An 11187-nucleotide genomic window follows, 5' to 3' on the forward strand; every position below is an offset into this window, starting at 1 on the left:
TAAAGGAGCCTCTGCCGCCCAGGCTGCCTAGAAAGGCAGTCTGGCTGCAGAGCCACCCCAGCCACGCTGTGTGCCCAGGGGGCAGTAGGATGCGCCTTGGCCAGGTGGGACCAAGGGACCCGCTGCAGGCCAGACAAAGCCCCTCTGGGCTGGATTTGGCCCACGGGCCACATCTTAGCCTCTCCTGTGCTAGAGCCATGACCACACTAAGGGTGAAAACACCTTATCTGCTTTTTTTGGAAAAAGTCACCTGTTGTCCCTGGCATTGAAGTCCAGGGCACTGGGAATTCCCCAGATCCTGCACCACCCTGCACTTTGCTGTTGATACCCATGCCTCTGGCCAGGACCCAGCATGGGGTGCACGGGTTCCACTATGGATGCACAGGGCACCAGGAATTCCCCAGGTGGAATTCTAGGACCAACACAAGCTTTTTCTCTTTATGGAGAAATTACTCTGGAGTCCCCAGAGGGCCTGCAGTGGGGAAAATCAGGCAGGTGCTCCTGGGGCTTAAGGGGCCTGATCCTGGACAGCAGTTCCTGAGATGCACAAGACCGGGCCCCCAGAGCACCCCACCCAGGGCAGATGGAGAGTTTCTGGCCTAAAATGCAACTAAATGCAGTCCTGAAGTGGGTACATGTTTGGCCAGACCTCAAAGTGGTTGATAAGATGAAGTACTGAACTGTTGTTCTGGACCAGTGCTTACAAATAGGAGAAGCAGAAGCTGCATTTTGTATCTTTGCCATTCCTTTCTCTCCTTGCCTGCTTCTAGGAAGCAGGTTTGGCCTATAAAACAACAATTAATCTGTAATACCATCTAAAAGACTGTCAAACAAGGGTATTTCCTGTAAGAACACTTTCCTTCTACAGATAAAGGGAATTAGGTGGAATTAGAGGTTTTGTTAATATTAAGACTTATTTTAATGCTTTACATGTCAGGTATTTTAACTGATTTTTTCCTTCTTTTTACAAATCTTTACTGAAAAGCTAAAAAAAATGTATTGACTTTTTTGCACTGGAACTAAACAGGCCAAGGTTTGTGTGCAACCCCACAGCTTCATTAACTGTTTAATGGTGTACAGTGCCAAGAAAACATTAACACCTTTGAGTCCCTGGGCCTGTGTTTTCCATTGCAATCAACAGCAGCCCCATTGTAGTGCAGTGGTTGAATGTCCAGTGCTTGAAGCAGAGGGCTGCATATTAAACAGTGAGGAGAGAAATATTCACTGTACACCTTTCAACTTGTCTACCAACTTGAATTTTTGTCCCTAGAGGTTCTCTACCTCCTGTTATCTGTATGTTTGGGGCAGAGTCAAGATTACACAGAAAAGTTTTTGCTTTGGTATTATTAAATACTTAGCTTTGCAGCCCTACCATTTTTTAAATTTAGGTTTTATATGGAATGTAGATATTAACCAATACAAAAGGTAACAAAGCACCACATGAGTAATGTTCTAATCTCAAAACTTTCTGCTGCTCCTCCTCTTCTATATATACTTCAAGAGGAGACTGAATGGTCACCTTGCTGGGGTCACTTGACCCCAGTTGTCTTTCCTGCTTGGTGCAGGGGGGCTGGACCCAATGATCTTCCAAGGTCCCTTCCAGCCTACATTCTATGAATCTAATTTTATAGTGCTATACTATTGTAACATTACACTACTCTGGTTGGGGTTGTTATTCAAATAACACCTTTGTGGAATACCTTTCTCTGACTTTTAACTTAAAGATGCAGACAATTCTGAGTGACTCATATGCAAAGAAAACCTGAATGTTTCTTTAAAACATATTTTTTTCCCCATCTTACATAATTAAAGAAAATCTCTTTGGCTTCATATAACCTCTCAAGGAAAATAGCACTTCTGTGTTCTGCCCAAGCATATATAAGCTCTCAGCCTAAAATGTGAAAACAAGGTTTTTCTGATTATATAACAGGGGTGGGCAATTACTTTGGGCGGAGGGCTGCTTAGCAAGTTTTGGCAAGCTGTCGAGGGCTGCATGGGTAACCCTACCCCTTGACAGGTGCCCTGCCCCCTGGTCACCATCCTGGGACTGGAAGTCCCGCCCCTTGTCCCTGGAAGTACTCCTTTGGAGAAGAGGGTTTGCTATCTTAGAACCGGGAAAAAAAAAAATTATGTACTAAAAATCAAATACCCATAATATTATATTTTCATTCAATTAAAAATATATTTTTGTCCTGATACCTGTGTGTTTGTGCTTTATATGTAGAAGTGATTACATAATAGCTCAAATGTAGTCTTACTCTTGTATGGTATGCGTGGGTGGGTGGATGTGGGGTTTGTGGGGAGCTGTGGAGTGTGTGTGGTATTTGTGGGATGTGTGATTGTGTCTGGAGGAGAGTGTGGCTGTGGGGTTTGCAGAAAGGGTTGCAAGGGGGGAGCCAGTCAGGCCTTTGCTGTCCAAAGCTTCAAGGCTGTGTTTGCACTCCAGCGGCTCCTTCTGCCGCCAAGAGGCTGGGGGCTGCCGGGGAAGGGCCTGTCAAGCTTGGGGCAGTGGTGGGGCTGGGCTCCTGGAGCCACTGGGGGTGGCCTGGGATGCAGGAAGCCCAAGAAGGTGGTGCAGAACTTGCATCGTGTGCCTGAGGCTTGGGGCAGCAAAGGCTTGGCTGCCCCGCCCCCATGGGTGGCCTGGCGGTTGCCATCATCCTGGGGGGATGGCCCAGCCCCCCTGGTCCTGGAACAGGCAGGGAGGCTGCACCAGGAGCCAGAGCAGAGCCATGGCTGCCTTTCTGCTTCAGAAGCTCCTGCAGCTTCCAGGAGGCTGTGGGCCCCGGGGAAGCTCCTTGCCGGCCCTGAGGCTGCTGGGGGTGGCACATGGCCCGGGACACAGGAAGTCCAGGGATGCGGCGTGGAAGTTGCCCCCCAGCAGCCTCAGGAGGTGACCTGTGCTGCCCCTGGGGTGGCCAGGAGCTTCCTCAGGGCTCCTGGGCTCCTCACGGCTGCAGGAGCTTCTGGAGCACAAAAGCGGCCGCAGATCTGCTTCTGCTCCTGTCACAGCCTCCCTGCCTGTTCTGGGGTCAGGGAGCAAGTTGCCACTGGGCCCCTGAGGGGCAGGGGAGCCCGGGCCTTTCACCCAGGGTGGCAGCACCCACCGTAGCTTCCTGTGGGGTGAGCAACCAGGCTGTTGCCACCCCAAGCCTCAGGCACGGGATGGAAGTTCCACGCTGCCTCCCCAGGCCACGTCCCCACTGGGTCATGCCACCCCCAGGCGGCCCCCATGCTGCCCCCAGAGCTGAACAGAGGAGTTGGAAGCCAGCGACAGCCAGGCAGTGCCCCAGGGCCTGTGCCAGCAGGGCCCAGAGCAGGGTTGCAGGAGCCCGGGGCGCAGATGGCTGGGCTCCATGGAGCAAGGCCAGGCTGCCCCAGCATGGAGACCCTCTGGCTCCCGTGCACCCCCTTGCTCCCAGCTCTGTGGCCAAACAGGGACCAGCGTGCCCCCTGGCCCTCTTACTTGAGGTTCTTGCTCTGGCACAGGCGGGAACAGCCTCATGGTCCCTCCAGCTGGTGGAGGCAGGGCAAGGCAGGCCCTGCTTTTCCAGGAGCCTGCTGTGGCTTCCACTGGGCCCTGGCTCCTGTCACTTTTGACAGGAGCCAGAGGCAAGTAAATACTAATTTTTAAAAATTTTCTAGGGACCCCGTGGGCCGGACAGAACAGCCTGGTGGGCCAGATTCAGCCCACCCCTGGTATATAAGTGCTTGAGCTAAAAGTGCTTGCAACCTTAAAAACACTAACATAAAAAGCTGCTGTAACAATGGCATAACAAGGCAAACTTCTACAATTATTTTTCCAATTATTTGTTTCATAGGCTAAGTATTCTAATCATGAATGGAATGAATGTAACCTCAGTTAATGAAACTGATATGGAGATTTTTGTTCTGGGAGAGGGATACTTTTTAGGGCAATCATGGTTTATACAGCAGGAAATAAGAGTTCAGAAGATTTAAGTACTATTCCTGCTTCCTTATACATTCCTTGCCTGTTCCAGTGTTTCCTTTCCAGGGATATTATTTCTCTCTAATAGATACTTTATGTTAATTTTCTGGGGGTTTTTTGTTTTTGTTTTTTGTTGTTGTTTTTTTAAATACTCTGAGATCTTTTGGAAGGGGCTATAAGAGTGCAGAGTTCTAGGATTTTTTTATTTTGAAAAAGAATATTAAAGTAGTAGTACAGTATTTGTCTTGCTTATATCACAACCCATAATATAATATGCACCTTATTTTTGAAAGTCCGAAAGAAGAAGAGAAAAAAAAATCTCAAGTTATGGCTGCATAGAGCAGGAACACAGCCTAATCTTGAAATAACTCATTCTCCCTTTCCTGTTTAGTTGAAACCCTAGGTGCTGCTGAAGACTGGCTTCCATAGATAGAGCTATGATTTTGAAAAGAGATAAAAATTTTCCAGGGCTGTGGTGTAAGAGGGCAGAAACCAGGAGCAGCTGGCAGACAGCAAAATTGCCCAAATAAAATTTGTCTTGGTTAGTGGAACATCAAAACTATTAAAAAAAAAAAAACAACAACAACAACAAAAACCCCAACCTCTCTGAAGTGACAACGAGCCATTTAAGTCTATTGTCTCCCTCAACTGCCTGAGTAGTAATGCAACAGCTGCTGCACCATGGGACAAAAATCAAAGCAGGGTGCTTCTATCCTGGTCAGTTTCTCTGCTTAACATGCCCCAATTTTGAGGGGGCTGACTTTTAGGGTGGGAAAGCTGTGTGTTATATGCAGGAAAATACAGTATTTTTACTAGATTTATATCTACATCTATAGAAATAATAATTAAAAAACCCTTTAAGGGTGATTCTTTGTAGTATTATTATCTGTTTCAGTCTATGACATTCAACAACTGGCGATGGCGCTGTGTTGGTTTGGGCAAGATAAAAGTACTTTGCCTTGCTTTTTCTTGCCTGTCCTTTTCACAGTAGAGGGATTAGGCTGTGTGATGCACTGAATAGGAACAAGCCTACAAGACACGCAGCTGACCTGGGTTGTATTCCCAGCTCTACCATTGATCCTCTTGAGTGGATTTCAGCACTGCTTCATCTCTTGGTGTCTTCTCTGGTTCTGGGTGTGGAAACCTGGAGAAGTGATAATGGGCTACATAAGTACTAAATTAGTCTGCATTTATTATTCACTCTTAACAGTAAAACCATATTGTGGAGTGTAATTCTTAATGTAGTCAGCTCACATCAATACATCTAAATTCTATTAATTACAGCGGATTTTTTTTTTTTTACTTAGTTCTCTATTAAAATGTCACATTGAGAATCATATGCCGTTATGTTGTTTTGTTTGTGCGACATTGTCTATAAGTCTAGCACAGAGATAGCCTTGTTGATATCTGTTCGCTGAAAGCTCTATGGCCACATATATTGCTGCAAATTATATATTGATTGAAATGCTCATTTCACTGTTAATAGCTGAACAATCAAAAGTGAAAAGTTCTCAGTAGTTAAAGCTAAAACACAAGCAACAATTCTTATAATTTATTAAGGAAAAGTATATCTTAAATATTCGCTGTATTCTGTCGGAAAATTTGCTATCTGTTTTAAAGGTAGAGCATCCCAAATACACATGTATATGGATATATAGCTAGGATCTATATTGCACTTTAGAAATATTAACAAACATTGTTATATTAAACATTGTTTTGCAGTATCGTGTGGAGTCAATGATGCTGCGTATTGCTAAACCAATGAATTACATTGCTGTGACGCCCAGTATCCAGCAGCGAGCTCAGATGAGGCCCCCACAATGTGTTCCCCTAATCATGGAGCCAGAATCCCGTTTCTACAGCAATGCTGTTCTTGTTTTAGATTTCCAGTCATTGTATCCTTCTATAGTGATAGCATACAATTACTGCTTTTCAACCTGCCTGGGACATGTTGAGAACTTAGGAAAGTAAGTAATGTTTCTTTCTTAGATAAACCTTGATCCTACAAGAATCTTGTATAAGATGTTTAGAACCCTCAACTACCAATGAGAGCAGATAGCAGCATCTCAAAGAGTTGCAATAAGGAACAGTGCTAAGCTTCAGCAATAATTTTAAACAATTTGTAATTACAAGTTCTGTGCTATAACTAGTATTCTCAGAAATTTGGACGTTGAATGTGACTGAATCAGAGATCAAGACACATTCTAGCTAATATTTTCTCCATGTTTTGTCATAACATGTTGTATGCGTGCTTCTGACCATAATCTGTTCTGTTAACATTAAGGTTTCTATTTTTAAAAATGTGATATATAAACCAATTGGGACTCTTTCAATCTGAAGTAATACTCCCCCTTTATATGCCTATATATAGATTTTTAATTTAAGAACTATTATTTCCTGTTCCTTTAATTATTCTAAACTGAAAGAGCAGATTGACCTCTAAAGTATAATGATGATTTTTTTAATTTTAAAGAAGCAAAACCTGCTGCTTATTTTAGTTGAAGTTACCTTTATGGAACAATATTTGGAAGAGTTGGAAGATATTTTAAATGGCGACTGGGCATTAGTATAAAGTTTCTTAAGTGTTATGATTTGAAATTATTAAATGGCTTAAAGCAGGAATGTCAGTGTCGGTGAATCATCTGGCCCATGAGGCTTTTTGCCACAGCTCATGGTTGCCAATTCAAGAAATTATTTTTTCCAGACATTCTGCGAACTTTTTATTGACAATCAAACTTTTTACTGAAATTGTTTTTACTGACATGTTTTACATAATATAAACATAACCCTTGTGCCAGACTCTGGACAGCAATAACAAGGGCAGGGTTCAGATTTAGGTGTTTAACACCAGTTTTTAAGAGTCTTACTTGACTGTAGCAAGGGCTTTACATCATGCTGCCCCACACCATGCTGTTCCCACCCAAGCCTATCATCCCTCCCCCCAAATCTGACCTTCACTGGCACAGACCTCCCCCAACCCAGCCCTGAAGCTCCAGATCTTCTCCAGATTCAAGTTAACTCTGTCCCCTAGCATCCCAAGATGATTTGCACCTCCCTCATAACCTCCTCCCCACCCCCCCATGCAGGGTGGGCAGGCTAGTCTTGGCCCAAGCTATTTGCTCCAGCCGAGCAGGGAAGAGTGCTCTAGTGCCCCCCAGCTTTTGGCCTGGGCCACTGCAGGCATGTGGCTGCATTTCCAAAATGAAAAGTGAATGTCTGTTCACTTGCTTATTGGTTGAAACTACACAGCTTAAACTAACTTGTGAAGGTTGAATCAATTCAGGCTTGGACTTTTTGACTGTCTGTACTTAGCCCCTGAAGCCAGGTAGCCCTACCTACCTGCTAAGTAAGCAGCCATTACAGGCAGGAGACAGCTGATGGGATGCAGTGGCAGTACATGTTTAGGATGGGGAGGGGTCTATGGATCCTCACGTGGGCTACAGCGCTGTGTGCAGTACTGTGTGCAGGGCTTTTTTAACCACTGTGTGGTTTCTTTTATGGACTGTGTAAATTTAGACAGTTGGCAACCTGCCACAGCTCCCAGCAGACAAGAAATTAATGTTGCCCCAATTCAACCCCTTTGCCATGGCAACTGGACTTGGAGCATCAGTGTGGCCCAGTACCTAGGGGGTGAGACTGCAGCAGAATTTAGCGTATTTGATGGCCACTGGTGACAAAAAAGCACCTACTGCCTGCACTGATGTTGTGGCTTTGGCAGCTATGGTGATAGGGTTGAGCAGTGGTGGCATTAACTCCTTCACTGCTGGCACTGGCATAGTAATATTGGCAGCTGCAGCCAGAAAGGCCCACCATCTGGGTCCACCGCACCAGGCCAAATGAGTTTGAAACCTGTGATTTAGAGGAAGATGATCAATTTGGTAAACATGAAATTTCTGCAATTGCATGCATATGGGAAATTGGCCCTTGGGTATAATGGTCGTGTGTGCCAACAAATTAGTTTCAAAATAGAATTTTTTCCATGCATTGCTGCTTCACTTTTAGAGAATGTCACATGTAGTTAAGAAACTTTAACTTGTAGGCTTGTTTACAGCAAAATGTGTCTAATTTTGAGATTATCTGTGTTAATACTTATAAGCATTTTAATACAGACTAGTATTTCCAGTTTAGTTGAATATAAAGGAACTGATAGTTTTCTGTTTGCTTATTTAATGTTATTCTTTACTAGATATGATGAATTTAAATTCGGCTGCACCTCTCTCAGAGTACCTCCTGATTTACTTTACCAAATCCGGCATGATATTACAGTATCACCCAGTGGAGTGGCTTTTGTCAAGGTAATTATTATGCTCCTGTGTGATAGACATTTTTCACAGTTAGTTCATTGATTAACAAGATTAAAACCCTTTTGGATTGATACATAGCAGTTTATATGTTGCAGCTTTAAAAGCAAAGAGAATATTTTTTTGTATGTCAGTCTATTTATGTATCTTGTAGCACTTGCCAACACATCACACAGTTGGACTTCTGATAGTTCAAAAATAAAAATGTTGATTTGTCATCTTTTTTAGTTTCAGTGAAGGCTTATTTCCTCTGCAATTAAAAATATATTTCTGATTGTACAGTACAGTTATGCCTATACTTGTACCACATGCTAGGATCAAACGTAATTGCCCACATGTAACAGTTTTTCTGAAACTCAGTTGTTAAAGAACTTCCTCAGGGAAAAGTCTGTGTTTTTAGAGATTAAGCTCCTTGAGTTCCGTTTTGGGCCTATTCTTGTCATGCGTACAGCTGGCTGACTAGTTTAATGAATGAACGTGGAACCAAACTGTTACAAGCTGTTACCCCATCACCAATTTGTTTAATGTAAAATAAACGCTGTACTCTTAAAAGTAAATGCTATGAAGAATATAAATTTAAAAAGCAATTCTGAACATGTGAATATAAATATTCCTATCCTATTGCAGTTAACGAATCCTTTAAATAAATATAAAAGTACATAATATTACATTCTTCATTGCCAAATCAAAAAGAAGAAAATTAAGTCTATGCCTCTTCAGTGGGCTTTGAGTATTTTTAACCACTAATGCATTGGTGTCTCAGGCACCTCACCATTATTCTATATTCTTATCAAGGGTTAGATACTCATCCTTGCTTTTCTGGTTATCCTTTCTCTTTGTTTTGGTTGGATGTTTTAATATTGTGTTTTCTTTGTTTCTTTTGTGGCAGCCTTCAGTAAGGAAGGGCGTGCTGCCAAGAATGCTAGAAGAAATTTTGAAGACTAGGATAATGGTGAAGCAATCTATAAAGGCTCACAAGCATGACAGAGCTATAGTGCGAATGCTTGAGGCACGTCAGTTGGGTCTGAAACTTATAGCCAATGTCACCTTTGGTTATACTGCTGCTAACTTTTCTGGAAGAATGCCGTGTGTTGAGGTAAGGGGTGCTGATACAGTATAAAGGGGATTTGGGAAAGAGATTTAATAAAACAGTGCCAAATAACATAATGTAATTCTTTGAAAAATACATTTAATCTAAATGTGACTATAGAAGCTGTGTGCTTGTTTTTTCTCTTAAAGTACTGAAAAAATAAATCCTTGGCTTCAGTTCTGAACTTACTATAATTAAAACCTGTTTTTTTCACTGTAATAGAATATTTAGCATTAGTCCATGTATAAAGAATAGTTTTGTGAATATGGATTGGATTAAAGTTCTGCTCATCAACAGTAAAGCAAGATATTATAGTTATTTTTGTACTTTTTTTATTTCAGTGCTTTCCTTTTGTTTAATGAACAGAAATATTACAGACTAAACACTAGTGTTAAACACTAGTTTGTTTCATTATGACATAGTAGTAATGGAACAAATTATGTGCATTCCATTTTAATTTTATTTCACACTTTATTGAAATTATTTCCGTTGGTTCGTATATGGCACAACATAGCGTAGAATTACAAACGTCTCATTTGTGTTTGAGTAGATATAATTAAATAGTTGGAACCCTATCCTGAAGGTCCATATTCGAGAAAAACTATTTCAGTTCCTCAAATCGTGAGTTTCACCTGTGTAGGGATTAGAATCTTGTAAATGTGCTGGCTCCCCAACGTGTATTTGCAGTGCTTTCTTTTAGGCTGAGAGTTGTACAATTTTCATGAGAAAATATACTTGTTAGCTTATTTTAATAGCTAGAATGAATAAAGAAAAAATGAACAGGCAACCTCTCAAGTCTGATCATTTCATGAACAAGGAGCAGTGATCTCAAGTTGCAGCAAGGGAAGTTTAGGTTAGATATTAGGAAAAACTTTCTCAGTAGTGGGTAGTAAAGCAGTGGAACAGGTCACCCAGAGAGGTTTTGGAATCTCCATTCTTGGAGGTTTTTAAGACCCTGGGTAGACAAAGCCTTGGCTGGGATGATCTAGTTGGGGAATGGTTCTGCTTTAGGGGGTTGGACTAGATGACCTCCTGAAGTCCCTTCCAACCCTAATTTTCTGTGATTCTTTGAACAAAATAAGCATCTTTTCAGTGTATGGCAAACAGGTTAATTAAAACAGAGAAATATACCATAAGCTTTGTAAGCTCTGTATTCCAGTCACTGCTTTCTATTTAGAAGCTTTGCTTCCTGAAGTTCCTTCACACCATCTGATAAAGTAAGCTGCAGCTTACAAGGCTTTATGTGACACATCTCTGATGTAGCCTGTAAGGTGCAAATCTGTTCTCTCTTCTGCCTGACTTCAGGCTAAGGCGGCTAACTTCTGCTCTCTCTGAACCATAATTGAACTGGCTTTGTTTATAAACTGGCAGCTGATAAGTTTGTATGGATTCAGGACATCTCTGCTTCAACAGAATAATCAAAATTACACAGGAAATTCTTTGGGTCACATGTCCACCTCTATGCTAATACACATTTTTTCCTGCAGTATATTCTCATGTGCCTGGTTTAGTTTTAAATTGTACAGATGATGGGATTTCAATCATTTTCTTCAGGAGGTGAATAACTCATGGCCTAGCATTTCTGTGAGGGTCATGCCCCATACCAACTCTTCCCTTTACTCCAACTAAATTCCACTACCTCTACCTGTTACCTTTTTGGCCAGTTTAATCATTTTTTTTGGTGGTTACTTTTCAGATATCTGTAGAAGGCTGCAACTCTTCATCACTTGTTTGGGCAAGCTAAGCCATTTTTAATCTTTCCTACTAAATTAATCCCTCTATCTCTTTAATCATTTCTTTCACTATTCCCTGAACTATGCAGCTTTCAGTAACCCATTTCCAGAATT

General features: G+C 42.1%; 1 protein-coding gene across 1 annotated transcript in view; it reads left to right on the top strand.

The window, feature by feature from the left end:
* The window catches only part of REV3L (REV3 like, DNA directed polymerase zeta catalytic subunit), a gene marked incomplete at its 5' end in the record, with an annotated part of 206159 nt that overhangs the window by 175374 nt on the left and 19598 nt on the right, over positions 1-11187 (top strand). Inside the window, 3 exons of the mRNA XM_025198872.1 lie at positions 5672-5916; positions 8136-8244; positions 9140-9346. Of these exons, the coding sequence (XP_025054657.1) occupies positions 5672-5916; positions 8136-8244; positions 9140-9346 (561 nt within the window). The remainder of the gene's footprint in view (positions 1-5671; positions 5917-8135; positions 8245-9139; positions 9347-11187) is intronic.

Source organism: Alligator sinensis, unplaced genomic scaffold, assembly GCF_000455745.1.
Source record: "Alligator sinensis unplaced genomic scaffold, ASM45574v1 scaffold737_1, whole genome shotgun sequence".
Classification (NCBI taxonomy): domain Eukaryota; kingdom Metazoa; phylum Chordata; order Crocodylia; family Alligatoridae; genus Alligator; species Alligator sinensis.